The following is an 18326-nucleotide window of genomic DNA, read 5'->3' as shown; positions in this document are numbered from 1 at the left end:
AGGACCATCTGGAGGCGAGCGGAAAGTATCATAGCCAAGATCTTACAGTCTATATTAATCAGTGAAATAGGCCTATAATTTTTTGGAAGCGACGGGTCTTTCCCATCTTTAGGAAGTACTGCAATTATTGCTTCAGCCAGTGTGCCTTTGACCTCACCAGAGTTATTTATTTCTTGAAATAGATGTAGGAGGGGTTCGACTAATAGGGAGGGGAAGGTTTTGTAAAATTTAGCCGTAAAGCCATCAGGTCCTGGTGCTTTCCCTGTTTTCAGATTTTTAATTGCATTCTCTATCTCTAGAGTACTAATCGGGCCATTGAGACCAACCTGGTCCTCAGCAGAGAGCTGTGGGAGATCGCATTCATCTAAATACTTCTTAATCCTGTCTTCCTCCACCGTTTTATTCTTTGCATAAAGGTCTTCGTAGAATACTCTGAACACCTCTGTTATTTTGTCTGGGTCCGAATGTGAGGACCCTAAGGCATCTTTAATGACACTAATAGAATTCTTCTGAACCTTAAACTTCAAGTACGAGGCTAGGCTCTTGCCAGCCTTATTAGACTCACAGAGCTTAAATCTCCTTTTATCAAGCCAAACTCCCGCTCTCTCGCTAACTATTTTATTATATTCATATTTTTTATTTGCCAAAGCATAAAGAGACATATCATCCCTATCCTTTAAGTGTTTTAGAAACTACTTTTTATGCTTCCAAAACAACAGGATTAGTTTCTCATATAAAAACAGTTGGTAAGGAACTATTAGATGCATTAAACTCCACACTAGGCTCAGCTTCATAAAAACTAGGATACTTGACATCTAGTTTTCACTAAATTGATGCCAATTTTGATAGTGGGTGGAATCACACTAATTGTGATGTCAATGCTGAAGAAATAAATTAGCTCAATAGACCAGAAAATATGGCTTTGCATGAATCAGGAAAGGAGATGAAGACTGTAAAACAGAACAAAGAAACGCATTGACTGAGAAATACCAGGCACTAGGACTGTTGTGCATTTAAGAGATTCCATAGAACCGCACCAGGGATAAACCTCGGCACTCAAGTGATTCAGCAAACAAATAATGGTCTGGAGCACTAAACACTGTTTCTAATACCCAAAGCACCTTTTTGTACTTCAGTATTTTATTCGGTAACACAACATATTACACTGCACTATACTAGAAATAGTGTAGGGTGTGGCAAGGTTTTCGTATGATAACACATGAGGCAGAAAAGTCAGGCCTGATTGGCCTCATTGAATAATACAGACAGGCTGTCATACCCATAGGACCTAGGAAAGTAGACTATTTGCATGCTACAGCAAAGGAGCATTCTTTCCACATTTTTGTAGCAAAGCGGTCACCGAGACTGTGAGAAGTTGGCCTGGCATATGCTGTCCTCTAGTTATAGGGGACACCTTGCACCAGTCCAATTCAACTCTTATGGTGATAGGTTAAAAGACAACCTTTAAAGAAAGCTATCCTAGTGGTAGCTGTGGAGAGCAGCCTTCAGGCTAAGTCTTGAAGACGTGTTGAGCTTATTGTTTTACCATAGATAACCTCTTGAATGACCAAATGAAAGAGTAGTCCACACAGGTATATATATATATAAAATATATGTATTTATTCTAAACAGAATCCCACAAGTCTCTTTATGAGGCTAGAGGTAAAGTATAAATTCAAACAAGCATTGATAGATACAATAAATAGCACTGGAATCACAGGGCCCCAGGGGGGGACCAAACCATATATTAAACAAGTGGTATAAGAACCACGACAATTCTACAGACAATGCCTAGGGCATTGAGGGTCGCTGGCCCCTTAAGAAACCACCCAAGGTAGTGAGGAAGGGGACCCACGGGAGACGCGTGCAGTGGTAATAGCTGCTATCTGGATCTCTATTAAAGCCTATGGAGAATGTCGCGGTTGAACTTTTAAAGATTATAAACACTTCTAGCAGGAGTTTAAGTTCAGGAGCTTAGAGTTAAGCTTTTGAAGAGCCCACTACCACGAGAGTACCGAGGTACCACTGTTACCTGCCCCCGGGAAGCCAGGTGCAGAGGTCGTTTTCGATGTCGGGTCGCGGGCTGATTTTCAATGGGAAAATGTACAAAACTGCTGCTAGCCAAAAGCGTTGATGATGTCGTGAAGAATGAAGTTGTAGATCTTGAAGAGAAGAACCTGAAAGCAGAGGTGACAGAGTCTGGGTCACGGCACAGTGACCAGGGAGCTCAGGAGAAAGAGCCCATCAGTGTCGGGTGCTTCCAGGTGGAAGAAGTGTAGCTTGGATCTGCAGCCACGGGCTCCGGGAGGCTTCAAGGAAGGCCAGCTTCTGGAGGGCAACTGTCCCTCAAAGGATGAGGGTCGCTGCGGTGTTAGTGTCCGGATTGGATCCACTAAGCCTTGGCAACCGCAACCCACGCAAGATGAACAAATCAGCTACTGGTGCAGACCCACGAGGTCTGTGTGAGGTTTCCGGCGGGGAGACTGTAGAGCAGGCCTGGAGCAACCAGGGGAACTCTTAAAAGTTAAGATTGACCTCCGCTAGGGCCCACCAGTCGAGAGACAAGGGACCGCGGGAGGCAGCAATTTGGCGTGCGTAAAAGTGTGCCCACAGGCCACCGGAGTGGGCTAGGGATGCTGATCTTTGGCACAGTTGCTGCGGAGAGGTTGGCTCAATATTGGGCCAAAGCACAACTTCCCCAGTGGTCGGGGTCGTGTGCTGTGCAAGAGGTGGCTGGTGTCCTGGGGTATTGGGGATCTCGGCACCCACGCGGTCCACGGTGCTTAGACTTGCTGTGCACACTCACTGGCCTCTGGGATGCTAGGAAACCCACCTCAAAGTCGAGAGGAGTCGTCGATGTCCGAAGGAGCAGCAAAGTTCCAACCGGGTCAATTGCAGTGTTTCAGGTGCCTGCCAAGCAGGGGGATAACTCCTTTATCCCAAGGGAGATTTCTTCAGTCAGCTGGGCAGCAGTTCGTTGAAGGACAAGTCTGTGAAGTCCAAGATTAATCTGAGGCTCTGGGGACTAGGGAGGGTCCAGATCAGAGCCCACCAATGGGAGGTTAGGCGGGAAAGGGTGGCTACAGCCTCTCCCCTTTGTGTGTTTCAAGCCTGGGCGAGGGGCAGGATGCCCCTGAACTGGTTCCAGGCGGTGTATGCAGAATGTAGGCGCTGTAGCAGCCTACGTGCAACTTTGAAAGGCATCCTATGGTGCACCCACCCAGTTCCAATCCACATAGTCTGTCTGGGGATGTGGGAGCACCTCCCTGCACCAGGATCCCTATTGTCCAGCTGTCGAGGCTTGGGTTTTGCCCAGCAACAGGCAGCCAGAGTCGTGTGGGTGGCGGGTAGCATCCATTTTGTACTATGTGTGCACTTTTAAATTGGTGTCTAAATTCTACCGCTTTTCCCATATCGCCCCTCTAGCAGGGGGGAATCGTGCCCTCATGCCCATGGCTGGACTGGGGGTATGATTCCTACATGTTTGACACCAAACACAATATGGTTCTGTGCAGCCACTCAAGTTATCACGCTATCGCGATTCACTTATAATGCAGTTGAGTATATGGTATGGCTGCACTACAAACAACCTTGCACTAGTTTTAATGAAGGTTGCAGAGGGGCCCTACTCAGGTAGGGGTCCCCCCCACACATACCTCAGCACCCTGCCTTGTAGGATTACCAAGGCCTGCTATAGGGGTGACCTATGAGAGTATATGTGTTGTAAATAGGTGGGATACAGGGTACCTATATCCCTGTAAGGGGTGCAAGCACCACCTTACCCTGACTACAGTAGTGGTCTGGTGGTGTCAGTTTGTATGGCTGTCCCAGGGTGGCACAATAAGTGCTGCAGACCTGGTAGGCCTCTGAGGGACCCAGGCCCTGGGTACCATCTACAAGGGGCTGATAGGGTATCCTCAGTATCCAATTGGTTTGTACCTAGGGTACTCACATCAGGTTAGAGAGAAAGCAGATAGGCTGGGGTCCTGGATAGCAGGGCCACAGCCTGGCTAGAGTCATAAAACAGTCAAAACATCAGCAAAAAGTTGGGGGCAACTATGCAGTCGATGCCACTCTCCTACAGTTACCAAGTGATCCATCTTCGCTATTTAAGACATCCTTAGTGATAAAAGAAAGTAAAGTACCAATGCAGCAGCTTGGGAAGACACATGGGCTGGTCAGTGCAGGCAGATAAGTTAGATGGATGACCACTCCTGAAGACTAGCGCAGGGAAGAGTAACAGATTAGAGTTGTGTAATCAGATATGATTGTTTATGATCTAAAATTTGCCTTGATCTGCATATTATCTGCAAGTTGTTTAGAATAATCAATCATTCTGATACAATTGATTTGTTGATAAATAATGGAAAATAAATATTTATAATAGTAAAACACTGCTGTGTGTGCAAACCGATCAGTGTCCAAGGATGAGGCTCTACTATTATCATCTGCAGATGAAAAATTCTCTGACAGGTGTATCTGGATCGTAAGGCTACCATCTACTAGAGCACAACTTATTAGAGGAGGTGTGGAAATATCTGCCAGTTCTGCTTTTCTCCCAAATAAATATGCATTTTCTTTGAAAGCTAGGTCGATCTCCTGGGTGTGAATCTAATCCTTTTTGGGTGAATGACAACAATGGAGTCTACAGGCAGTGACTGAAATTCGTGGAAGACTTATTGCTGTGGAGTGAAGAGGGAGGTCTGTATGGAGCTGTGGCACAACTGCTTATGAAGGTTCCAGTGTCAATATTTGGGGATGGAGGTTTACAAAAAAGAGAAACTAGACATTGAATAAAGATCCTTAAAAAAAAAAAAAAAAAACGGTGTCACAGAAACATAGTGAAATGTTTCTGATGGAAGTTTAAGAACAACTGGGCAATGTTTCCATCATTTTAGTGAAATGCTTACAGTTTCCTCAGAAGCAAGCTCCCAGACCTGTAGTGGCAAGCTTAGTTATACAGGTGCAGCTGTTGCTGGGAAACTATATAGCAATACAGTTTTCCAATCAAGGGCATTGAAAATATGTAGGGGCTGGTATATTGTAAATAATTACCATGGTCAGGATTTTTTTAGTCTTGAGGGCACAGAGCAGATAATGAGGAATTCACCAGGAACAGGAGCATTGTAGTTTAGGGCTAGGATGAAACCACTTGTAACTATGATAAGTTGAGACCCATGGGTCATAGGAAGATGGTTGAAATAGTCTTGTGATTAGCATGGGAGTGTTTCTATTAGACTATTGATGGGATGTAAATATCCCTAGAGCCAAAAAGTTGCGAGTAACCTTTTAGGCGTTTCCTCTGGTTCCCCTGTGTCATGGGTTCAAGTGGATGGGGAGGAGTATGCTCAGTAGCAACATGCCTTTAGTGTTTTCTATGCCCTTGACCCTCTCATAATGGGATTTTGCTCTTGGTTTGCTGAAGGTCATCGGAGCTTTGGAGCCTAATTGAGCCCAGACCTGCTCTCTCTCGGAGTCAGTCATCGCCTAAAGATCCTAACCAGCTAGGTTCTGATCTGCCTCTTGCTGTCCAGGAAGTCTTTCCCAGTGCAGTTCATCTTCCCAATAGGAAGGGCATCTGGCCCTAATGACCTACTCAAGGCATACTTTCTTAATTGAACTGATGAAAGTTTCCTCTCTAAATTCCCCAAATGTATAGAAAGTTCTAGTGCCAGTGTTTAATAAATTCTAAGAAAAATAGAGAAAACCTAAGTCCCAATTTAGGAGAATGGGAGCTCCTCAGGAAACTATAGATAAGAGCATCTTCACATGCATTTTCCTTAGACTTTCCACCTAAAGGCTGTGAATCAACCAAGGCGCATTCACATGCAAGTCCTAGAACCAGGGGAAAAAGTGGGGCAGGAAGTACAGCGGACTGTCGCGCTGGATCTTTAACTATACAGCAAATGTGCTGGGGCAACCAAAGCATTAACTCCTTGGATATTTCAGGTTTAGACAGATGGCACTTTCTACTAAAGCTTTAGTCTCCCATGCTGGGAACCTGAGCTGTCCACACATGTATCCTAATTCGGAATATCAGTGATTCTCTAGTATTAGATCGGTCATAGATTCACATGCTTGAATCGTTCCAGTTGTGGAGGTGAGAGTCCCACTGTAATTATAACAAGTAGTGTGCAGGAAAACATTGTACAACTAGGCTTCAACAAGTGACACTGTTAACCAATTTACATCTTTTTAGAAAAAAAAAAAAACTTCAGTCAACCAGGAAGCAATCAGCTGTGGCCCGTGCAAGTAAGAGTCGTGGGGCCGGGTGGGGGGGGTATTTCTACGGAAGATGATGAGGGAAAATTAATTATTTAATTTTCCCTCATCATCTGCCGTCGAAATCCTTCCTCAACCGGCCCCACCACCCAACCGATCTTACCTGCAAGGGCCGCGGCTGGAAGCAACTCCAAAAGCATTCTTCCACTGAAGGACTACCATCCCTGTACTGGAGAACAAGTGTACAGGTAAAAAACCTGTTTAATTCAACGGCAGCTGAGTCTCAAAATGACTAATAAAGCACCCCACCAACAGAGTGGTGGAATTGGGTAGATTACGAGGCAGGGAGGAGTTGGTCTCTCAAAAGAGAAGTTAATTTTAAGTTAGTCGGAAGCTGCAGAGTCTTAAAGGAAATTCAGTGTTGGGCTAAACACTTTGGTCGTTCATGGAATGTAATTGACCTAGCTCACAGATAATAAACATATTGCTTTTGTGTTTTTTTCTAAGTGTACTGAAGATTAAGATCATGTCCACAGGGAAACTATTGCCATTGTTATCTTTGTAAGAAAATTAGTTTGTTTAATAAAGTCTTCCATGATGGGAGCCAAACTACTATAGTGTTAACTACTTCATTTATAGCTCAAAATGAAGTGAAAGCAGTGAGAAATGTTTTAGGATTCAAGAGCTGGAACTTGAAAGTCCTGGAAATAGAATGGAAAGTAGAATATTGTCCAGTGTGCATGCTTATACTTGCTGCATAATATTTAAGTGCCAGGGGCAGGCTTAGAAGGGCACCATTAAATGCCACTACAAAGGGCTATCAAACCTTGAATCTTTGAAGCCTAATTTCCTTCTTTGTCACCCTGGATAGGGTTTGGATGAGGATAGTTCTCAATTGAACTAGAGTTCCTTGCAGTGCTCCCAAGGACACTGAGGAAAGAACCTCGCTAGTTAAGTTGATGGAAGGTGCTAATGGATAGCAACAGGTGCCTGAGCATGACACTAAGATCTAGAGAAGAAAAAGCCTAAATCCTCCCTACCAGGGATAGTTCCCCCTACAAACTAATGCCTGGGTGTATTCCATACGTTTCCATTGAAAATACTATTTTTGTGTTGTTAATAACTTTGATGCCATTTCATAAACTTTCCCAAAAAAGTGGTACTTTTTGAATATTTTGTGCATGGAAAGTTTTGAGGTGATTTGTCAAGAGGGGGCCAAGAAAAACCCGTTTCCCCCATTCATTTTTCCATAAGAACTTTAGACACAACTACAGCCGAAACCGCTGAACAGATTAAACAAAATTTTGCAGAAAGCTAGATCTTGGTCCAGAAAGAGTGCTTTTTGTGGTTTGGTGTAAATCCAGTCGGTAGTTTTGGAAAATGTAAAGTTCCCAAAAATGTTATAAATCACAGAGCCATGAGATCTCATCTTCAGATCCGACTGGCTGCCACCACGTCAAAGGAACTTATTAAGCGCACAAATCACCAAAAAGGTCTCATGGCGCTTGCGAAGACTCAGTGCGAACTGACAGTCTGATATGACTGCATTATTGGTGGTCGAATAACCAGGTTTTTAATTCCTTGCGGAAGAGCTTGTGATCAGAGCTGGAGAGACGATGAGACGGGAGCATGCTCCAGAGGGTAGGTGCGAGAAAAGAAAAGGATCGACCGCCATTCCTTACAGTGTGGATTCGTCATGGGGTGAGGAGGTATTTGGTACTAGATCTTAGTGGTCTACTTGGATGATACCAACTGAGTTTTTTTTAGCTAAATAGCTTGGTCCGGTTCCGTACAGGCTCTTGTGAGCGAGACACAGAATTTTGAAACAACCTCGCTTCTTAACAAGGAGCCAGTGAAGAGTCCTCAGGCTAGGTGGTGATGGAGCTCTTGATGGAAGGTTTAAAATCAGTCTAGCAGCGGTATTCTGCAAGACTTGAAGTTTGGAGTGGAGCTCCTCATTTACGGAGGCTAATAGGGCATTGCCATAGTCCATACGGCTTATGATAAGCCCTTGCACCAGCGGTTTTCTGGATTCAATAGGAATCCATTGAAAGATTTTGCGTAATTTAAGCAAAATAACATAAACAGATACCTATTACATGATTTATATGATTTTTCATTGACAACTGATTGTCAATCATGATTCCAAGGTTCCGCACTTCTTGTTTGGGAGATGGACAAGGGCCTAGATTGTGGGGCCACAAGTTGCTGGACCAGTATTCATCGGCTTTCCCAAAAAGAGTGATCTCCGTCTGGCTCCCATTAAGCTGCAAGTGATTGATGCACATCCAGTTGTTGATATGGATCATGCAATTTTTAAAACGGATCATTTTATCTGTGGGGTCTGGACCAAGAGTGATTAACAGCTGAGTGTCATCAGCATATGACACTACATCAAAGCCATAGTACCTGATTATCCTGGCCAAAGGTGTTACATACAGGTTGAAAAGCATAGGACTCAAGATGGAACCGTGAGGAACGCCTATGCTTACAGACAGACTGCATGAGGCCAGGGTACCTATTTGTACTGTGGTGGTTCGGTTCCTCAACCAGGAAAAGGTGGCAGTCTTCTTAGGACTCAGAACTCAGCTCTGAGTCCTAAGTAAAAAGGTAAAAAAAAGACATAAGGGGGTGGGGTAGAGATACCCTGACCCCCTATGCCTTCTGGCGGGGTCCCAGAGGGCCTAGGGCCAAAAATATAATTTTTTTCTTTTCATTGTTTTGCAATTTCGTGGAGGATCCATGAGTCCGCAGAGAGAAAAAAAGTGCAGGCCCCTGCCCAATTCTATCAATCCCCCCGTGCGGGTGGGCATGGTACAGGCGCATGTTTCAGTGGGAGGGGGGCCCAAGCCTCCAAGAGGCCCTGAGGATCCCATGCCCCGGGCTGGGATCTTAATTAAAGGGGAGGTGGGTGCGCCGACCCACCCTCCTCCCGAGCCTCCAAGATGCCCTGCGGACCCCAGGGCCAGCACCTTAACTAAAAGAAGAGGGGGTGACATGGCCCCCTTTCTGAGCCAGGAGAGGCCCTGGAGACCCCATCCCCTAGGGCCGGTATTTTGAGTAAAGGTGAGGGGGGCCGCGTGGCCTCCCTCCCTAAGCCATACATAGGCCCCGGGGACCCCATCCTCTGGGGCCAGCTCAGTGACTTGGGCAGGGAAACTACTAAGTTCTCCCACTGGGCGGGAGCACTAGCTGCTCCCGCCGGGTGGGAGAAGAAAACATGTCCATGCCCGCGCTCTCTGCATGGAAATGCTATGAATCGCTTCTACCCCATGGGAGCAAAATAAAACTGCTCCCACTGGGTTGAAGCAATGCTGGCTCCTGAGCAGTGGTGGCTGGTGAAGCTTTAAAGTGGAGGGCCGTAAGACCAATAAATGAAATTTGGTGAGTAAGGATAGCAAACAAGTTGGGCTTTTCCACTAGGGTTTTGGGAGGTTCTCTTGTTGAGAATATTTTATACCTTTGTTAGCAATAGCACATTTTTCAGCACAATGTTTAAAAATATCCTTCCAGTTGCTGAACTTGATAATTGGATTACGTTAAAGCAAGAAACCCTTCATCCATCCCGTCCTCCTCAGACCAAATTGTGTGATCCTAGGCAATTGCCTTATTTCACTATGCTCCTTTATCATCACACTGTGTGAACCTAGGCAATTAATTTACTTCACCAAATCAGATGATGGCCAAAGAGGCACAGTGAAATACAGGAAATTGCCTAGGATCACACAATTTGATCAAAAGGGAAGCCGGGACTGATCGAGCATCTTACAATACTTCAGGATGGGTTCTATGCTGAAACCTAATAGACTACAGTATTGCTCCATCTAGCATCACAACCTAGACTACATGTAAGGTGCACATGATAAATAACTTGTCTTTCCGTGTTTACTGGCATCGTCATCGGGTTGGAGGGGTGAGAGGCTACCACTTCTAATGAATGCCTCTCGAAGTATACAATCTAATGCACTAAACTGAAACACTTTGCATGTTAAAGAAATGCAGTACTTCTTATTCATGTCAAAGCAATTCATTTTAGTGCATTAACTTGTTACATTGGTAGCAGTAGCAATACATTAATGTAAAGCACTAAACTTAAATGATTCGGTATGCTAAAGAAATACTGCTTTTCTTTAACATGCAAAAGTGTTCCAGTTTAGTGCATTAAAGTGTTACGCTGGCAGTGGCATCAGTGTATTGTGCCTGGCTGCCTGTTCCTTGCTAAAGCGAGGGTCAGAGAACGACAGCCAAATAATATTGAATTGCAGCATTGTATTGCCAACTTCAACACTCATTTTAAAAATACTACTTTTAAAGTGAGAGTTAAAGATGGCAATACCTTGTGTAATAATTTTAGAAAAAAACATGGGCAGAGCCCTTGTGCCCTAAAGGAGCAGCCGCTAATGCTCCTGTTGCACTGGTGATGCGTTCAAGCAGGGGGGGGGGATAGAGAGGGGGAAGGAGGGTCGATGGGGCAGCGGAGGCTCTGGGCCTCCCCCTGCAGCCCCCAATGAGGGACTAGCTGTGGGGAGCCCAGAGTGGGCACCGGGGCACTCCACATGGCCGTGGGGACCTTGTGCTCCCTTAGAGACCCCTTTAAAAAATGTTTTTATTAAAGTAATTGATAAATGAGCAGCAACAGCCGCTCAGGTATTATTCACTGCTCTTTCAAGGAGTGCCCCATAATGCCCTGTAAGGTCCATTTCCTTATATATTTTTGGGGGGTTTGTCTCTAGAAGGGGTAGGGACATCACCAAAAAGTTTCTCTTTTTTCTTAACATTGTGGGGGGCTGCAGGGAGTTCTGCAGCCCCCAGGACAGGACCCTAGGGGGAAAAAGTAAGTCTCCTGGGTCATTGAAACTATGACCCCAGGATAATTTACCATATTTTTTAAAAGCATTTCATAGGCTGGAGCTTTAGCTCTACAGCTGGGACTGCAGTGCCACCTAGGGGCTAGTTGCATTTAATGAAGTCTGAATAAGTATGCCATAAAATACAGGGCTTTTAATGTAGGGTTGCATTTTTTGTGGTCTAAATATTAAAATGTGGCCTAAGACAGGTTTTCTTTATTTTTATCTTACAGAAAAAATATGTATTTATTTTCACATTTTCACCCCCAAAATGTAATAACTATGTAAACTGTTACAGACATGTAGTTTAATAAAACATTATTACATATTTAAGTAATCAATAACAATAAACATTTAATTCTGTGCATTATAGAAATATACACATGATTAAAATTATTGGTAATTTTTAGACAAATAGGATAGATCTACTTTATATATTGGGTGTTGGGTGAGGGAGACAGAGGGGAAGGGTATGGCTGCCAGTGGGAAGGGCTGGGGGAGTCGGCCACAGTGTGGCCGACACCCCGCGGCGCACAACCCCAGCTGCACATGGCCAATGGCCATGCGTAGTGGGGGGTTAGCCTTACCTATGGTAATAAAATATTACTTTAAGTTTAAAAAAAAAAAAAAAAAACTTGAAATTCTCTGAAAAAAACCAATGGTTAAAGTAACGCTATAGTTAGGTGAAAAGTTCAGTACCATAACATTTTCAAATCTTAAATCCATAGAAATTCACCAGTTGTAGTTATCTCAAGTACCTATAACTTGTGCCCCAAGGTAACTATAACTCAAGCTCTCGACATGCACTGCCAATCACCCCACATATTACGTCACTCATTACATCTATGACATCATTGATAATACCACTTAAAAATTTGAATGAAATAGATTAGTAAACTGTGCATGGTGGGGGCACGAGTTACAGTTACTTTAGACAACTAGAACTGGTGAATTACCACAGTTAGAGTGTAAAATGTTACGTTGTTAGTGAAAATTTCACCTAACTATAACATTACTTTAACCTTAGATCTTTTCAGCAAGAAAAAGAGTGTGTGTGTCTGATTTTGTTCCAGGTTTATTCACACCAGTAAGGGCTGCTGAGACTGCTAAAATGTATCCTTAATCATTTTATTGGGAGTGCAAGCCTTACCAATACAAAGGAGCTTAGTACTGAATGAAATGTGGTCTGTGCTTCTACCAGGCATGTAATGAACCACAGTGGAGGCAATAAGAGGAACAAGCTATATCATCCTCTCAAAACAACAGACCTTTAACATCCCACACACCATCCTGCACACCTCAATCATAGGTGAGCCTATTCTCTTAGAGTTCAGAGGATGTTTGATCATTAGACTACACTTTGGTCCAAGCGAAACTGCTCTGTCCTGTGGAACACATTCAATTTAGGAGATAATTCAGATTCTCTGCTCTTAGATCACTAAAATGCAGATTGCGGTCTCATATCCTTCATGGGAAACGCGAGTGGTGACTGGTGATTCTTGTAAGTGGTAGGGTGTAATACTTGCTTGAATTTCAGTAAACTAGCCTGAATTCTTTTAGAAGGATTTTGTTTTTGGGGGCAGTGGGATCCCCACCCCCCAAAGAAATAAATAGAAAAAATGGGGTCAAATAGTACTTTCTAAAGTACAATCTGCACGTAAATTTGCTCAAAAGGCAACAGTATTCAAGTACTTTCATGGTGTGGCAAGCCAATGAAGCATGACACTCACCCGGAGTTGACACAGTTTGCTTCAAAATATACAGTGGGTGCACTTCCCCATGTTAATAATGACCTCCTTTTCACCAGGGACATCTTTTTGTCATGGGTTCCCCCAAGAGAATGGCCATCTCCATATGCCTAGAATTACATATGATAAGCCACTGCCAGAATTTTTCCATTCATGCCATTCATATTCCATAGGCGGCATGTCAAAAATGACCTCCAATATATCGGGAACAGCATTTTCCAATACCTGCGCCCCCACACCACCCTTGTCAAGGATGCACCGTATGTCAAGAATTACCACCAATATGTCAGATACAGCCATTTGAGATGGTTACTCCACATGCCGAGAACTACCTCCAGTATGTCTTGGAGAGCACCAGACTTGCATGCTTAGAACAAAACACACACAAATATGCTTGCGCTCACTTATATTAAATAACATTTATTCTCACTCACAATCACTTGCAAACACTCAGTGCCTAGGTTTCCCTCTTAGTCCCGCTTGTTCTCACTCATGACTCAGCCTCACTCCTTGCCACTCACTCATAGTCATATTGTCTTGACCCCATGGTCACTCAGTCTTACTCACACACCTATACACTCAAACTTTGCTCACCACACACTAACCTACTACCAGCAGCTTGCCCTCATGGACTTCATAGCTCCACACCTAGTATCCAACCCCTTTTTAATTATAACTGTAGGAAAGGTCCCTTTTAGGATGGTCACCCTCACACTTTTTGCCCCAATACTGATGGTTAGGACTTTGAAAGTGCACTGGAGCTTGCTGCCTAAGCCCCGCTGCCAGTGCTCTCTCCCTAAACACGATGTAAGCAAATTGGTACTTTCAACTGGCAAGTACTTTAACCCCCTTATAAAACCCTAGTAAATGATACCACGGGTACCCAGGGCATGGGTGGTAAAGAGGTCGACAGGGCCTGAAGCACTATTTGCGCCACCCAAGTGACCCAAGTAAACAGATGTCAGCAGGCCTGCCATTGCAGACCGAGAGAACAGTATAAACTGTTACAACTCGACTTTGCCCTCACTATGAGTGGTAAGCTCAAAGCATAATCTTTAATATACATCATTCAAATCTAAGGTAGGCCTCCTAAGCACAGAGGGCAGGGTGCATTATATCAAAAGATGTGGACATGCAAGTGCAAGCTCATATGTTCCTAATGTAGCCTCCTTTCAATAAGGACTACAGTAAGTGATCAGCGGTCCAGAGGTTAACATAGGGTAGCACCTGGCATCCCCGAAGTTGCCAGCTCCATTATGGTCCCACTGAATATGGTCATTTTTGGAATCAAACAACTTGCCTCCGAACCTCTGACATGATTCAAATGTCAGGTTTGATGTGGCATGCACCCAGGTGGCTACCTTAGAGGTTGCCCACCTGGTTGCCCCAGCCTTTCCTGTGCCCTAGCTGGCAGCCTGCAGCTGCTACCGCCAAGACAGGAATCTGACGTCCTTCCAGAAAGTGTGAACACTCCCAGGAATCCAAAACAAAGGGCTGCTTGGGAAGGAGGTAACACCTACCTCCCTGACAGGATGGCTAGTGAAGTGGCACATCAAGAAGGGAAGCTTCAAAGCATGCACCGCCTCTGATATGCATGGAGGCTGACTCCCAAAGGAGGAAGCCACACTCTTCCTGACCCCAGGCACATTTTCACCTGGGCAGGTGAGGAGATTAGTCGGCGTACACCCCCAGAAGGCTAGCCACACCCCTACAGTGGGCTACCTGGTCTGTACAGCCAAGGAAGGTTTCTGCCATTTTTAGATGTGGAAGAATAGAGGGTTCTGTGTAGAAAAGGTGACCCACCCCTGGATGTGGTCACATCAGGGACAGACTAACACTAGGGGCTGGTAGCCCATTTGCTACTTGCACCCAGACTTGCAATCAAGGACAAAGGAGAGTGACTTTAGGGCCTGCACAAAGCAAAGGTGCAATAGCCTGTCTCTGTGGCAACAAACCTGCAACTGCACGAATGCGACTCGTTCCTGACCAAAGACTGACTCCCCCAGACAGGGGGACCCCTTTAAGCGCCAAAGGCAACTTCAGACTCTCTCGGACTAGTCCACTGCAGTCCACAGGTACAAACATGGTCCCTGAACCAAAGAATCGGTGGCCATCAGGCCCTCTAAGTGATCCCCCAAAAGCAGATGGTCCAGTGCTTTATGGGAAACGTAGTCCTGACCTCCATCAAGATTCAGGTAGCTACTGTTTTCTCTCGGACCTCCAGACATCAAATTATCATCTAGCTGACCTTACCGCTACCAAGGCTTATTGGTTACCAGTCCGCTTACCACCATCTTTACTCTATGCTGCAACACAAAGGAACATTGCAGAACCTTCCTCTGACCACAGCAGTGTCCCTATGATCTATCTTTAGCATCAGTTTCCTCTCCAGCACCGTCTAAGTGTAAACCCAGCTCTCCTGTGGCTCCCGCTTCAGAAGTAAGGACATCCAGTACAACTCTGCACCAGGGCCTCTTGGGCCAGGAAAAATGTAACTGACTGTTGTGGCTTCATACTGGGACCCGCATTACCTTAACTCCTGTGGGTTCCACATAAATCGACCTGCAAGTGATCGATTGTCACTAGTATTTTTTTTCCCATTGACCGCAATGTTAAAGTTTTACTGTAGTGAATTGCACGGATTCATTATAGCTTCTAAAATCCATAACTTCTGTTTTACTCATCTGATTGCATTCATTTTGGTGTGTAAATTAATATACAAATCTGCTCTATATGCATAAATTGGTGCTTGATTTCCTTTGAGTCGTGTCAATTACTTATCGTCCATGTTGGTACTCTGAAATGCTTAACATGTTCCTCTAGTAAAGCCTGGCTGCTCTTTGCCACACTATCAGGACTCAACTAAGGATTTAGTGCGGTGAATGCAAGGACCATCTTTGGGGTATTGAGAGAGTATTACATAGTGAGGCCTAATTCACATCACTACATAATACTCCACTTTCCTACAATACCAATAGGGAATGACAGCCTAGGGTTCGCTATTGGTATAATTTTAAAAAATGTTGACCCTTGCTATGAGAGAGTAGATGAAGTAGTCACAGGCAGTGAATCTGTCTGGCAGCTGGCCTATAAAGGCACCTGCGCCATCCATCAGACAGACTGTCCATGGTTGGCAAAGCCCCACCCTGGTCTCAGTGGTCTGGCATGACTAAGCGCCACCCCATTAGTGACATACAGTATTATCAGCCAAACAGTTTGCTTTAGGGTTATGCATGGCTGTGCCCGGGGCTACCAGTCAATCAGGCTGCACCCATCTTTCTCTCCCATGTTGTCATAGGGTGGGTTGAGATGTCATGTGACGCGATAAGAGCTTGAGGGGGAAAAAGCAAGAGACTGCAAGCTGAAGCCTGCCAGTGGATGGTCATACACTGTGCAGGCCTCAGTTTTCGGTTTCTGGCTTCAGGGACAGATTAGGTAGGAAGCTGTGTACCTGCCCTGTAGGAAGTTCAAAGCACATGTGGTTGAGGACAAATGGTGAAAAATCAGAATTTATTCACTATTGGTATAATAAAATTAGGCAGAAAACAAGTAGGATGGATCCCCAATGACCCCAAGGGCAAGCCATTGCTGGGAAAGGCAAACATTCTCACCACACCAGCAACTTACCAGTCATGTTACCAGTTCTGGCGGCGTTTTGAATTTCTTGCAATATTTAGCAGCATTGATAATGTGCCCATTGTGAAAGAAAACTCAGACTTGAGAGCAGCAAATGGCACTCTCACATGGAGAGAGCATAGTTCAGATTCATCCATGTAAAGACATTTAACCAGACAAGACAACATTTCTCTGTGGGGAGGAAGCTTCCTATTCATATGGCCAACTTCTGAGGGACATAGGGTGAGCCACCACCTGAAAAGGAGCACTCCTAGTTCTAAAATCACTGTGACTAACTCTTAAAAACTCAACCCATTCCTCTGGACTCTTTCTCCACTACGGGGACTCACCAATCTCCGAGGCATGTGCCACCAAAGTTTGCACGACTGCCACTTGAAGCTGCAGCTGTCGCTCCGCTATCCCAGTCAATTTCTCATTGACCTCTAGATTGCGAAAGAGGTTGGGGGCGAACACCACTGCCAGGTTTGCCAAATCCATCTTGTTCTCGTCACATCTGAAGTAAAAAATAAAATAAAATGGGCTTTAAGAGGTGCAAGTAATATGAAGTTAAAAAGCTTGCAGGCACCCTCAACAGCAAAGCACCTAAAAGGTCATGAAAGTATTGTGTTTGAGATAAAATAGCACGATACAAAAACACTCAGGTGTACAACAGTGCATAACACTTTGCATATTTACACCCCCTGATGGCAACCATGCAGGTAATGTCGACAATTCACTTAGGTAAGCGTAATTTAAAACATTTGTTTCAGGATGCATAAACCAATGATTGCCAAAAAGAAAAACGTAGCGGAAATGACATTGGGCACCATTTGACTCTTCCTCCTCATAACATCAGAGTGGAACCTTTTGTCTAGCCTTTAACTATTCGTCTATTTCCTGATGAATGGAGGGGGGGGGGGAAATCTACAGAAAATGACCCTCGCTCTGAGACTGCTCTGCTTAATTCCCATTCCAGCCGCAGCATTCAGGGACTTTGAGATGGTGGTTAGTTAGCAAGTTCAGGGCCAGGGGTACCAGAGAGCAAAACAGAGGCTATTTCGTGTCCACACAGTTGGGAGGCCAGTCTCTCAAGTCACTGCGCATGGAGGCTCATAATGACAGATAAAATCTTCAGGCCCACAAATCTGGCTATTTCACCTATTGCAACTCTTACAAGTTCTACTTAATCTGCAGGCATACTTTAGGCTCCACCCCGCATAATAACTAATGTTCTTATTCCCCCTTTTAAATCCAACGCCTTTAGAAATTCAGATTTTTTGCAGTCCTCAACTTTTCCATATACCACAATTTGCCACAGAATGTCTGGATTTCCCTTCCTTTTTAAGGCCTGGGCACCGCATGCGCTGCTCTGCGAGTCATGCTGTATTGAGGTATGGACTTGAAGCTCTGCCAATTTTCTGCCCATCTTTTTAATTGCTTCCTGTCACTGTTCTTTGTAAACTGTGGCTTTTCATTGGTCAATAGGCTTAGTAGTCCCCCCTTAGTACCGCCTAGTCTCATCTTGTAACCTCCCTTAAGGTCCGGCCCTCTTGCTGGTCTTATTACTCAGTAGGCTTTAATGTAAGCCTCCGAGCACTATTTTCTTAAACCGCTTTTTCCTGCTTGCTGTTGCAGGCAGGAGACGCTCTCCTGCAGAGCTTTTTACTAACTCAGCATGGCGCCCGCTCTGTGGACGTCACACAATTACTTTTAACTATGCAAAATGCATAAATAAACGGTTGTTATAAAATGCTCATTATAGTTCTTCGCATGGACATGTTGTACCTAAAATGGGAAAAGAAGAGAGAGAGAGAGAACAGAAGCACAGAGCACAGCTGAAACCCTGGTTATATGCAAAATGCTAACATTAATCCAAACTAGATTTTAGAAACAA

At 44.6% G+C, this 18326-nt stretch overlaps 1 protein-coding gene across 2 annotated transcripts in view; it reads right to left on the bottom strand.

Moving 5' to 3' along the window:
- The window catches only part of LOC146798001 (uncharacterized), a 423068-nt gene that overhangs the window by 265015 nt on the left and 139727 nt on the right, over positions 1 to 18326 (bottom strand). For both annotated transcript variants that reach the window (XM_085625231.1, XM_085625232.1), the window contains one exon: positions 16783 to 16946. In XM_085625231.1, the coding sequence (XP_085481357.1) occupies positions 16783 to 16946 (164 nt within the window). The remainder of the gene's footprint in view (positions 1 to 16782; positions 16947 to 18326) is intronic.

The sequence above is a fragment of the Triturus cristatus genome, chromosome 9 (genome assembly GCF_964204655.1).
Source record: "Triturus cristatus chromosome 9, aTriCri1.1, whole genome shotgun sequence".
NCBI lineage: Eukaryota > Metazoa > Chordata > Amphibia > Caudata > Salamandridae > Triturus > Triturus cristatus.
The sequence above is the reverse complement of the archived record's forward strand: the minus strand, read 5'-3'. Positions and strand labels throughout refer to the sequence as shown.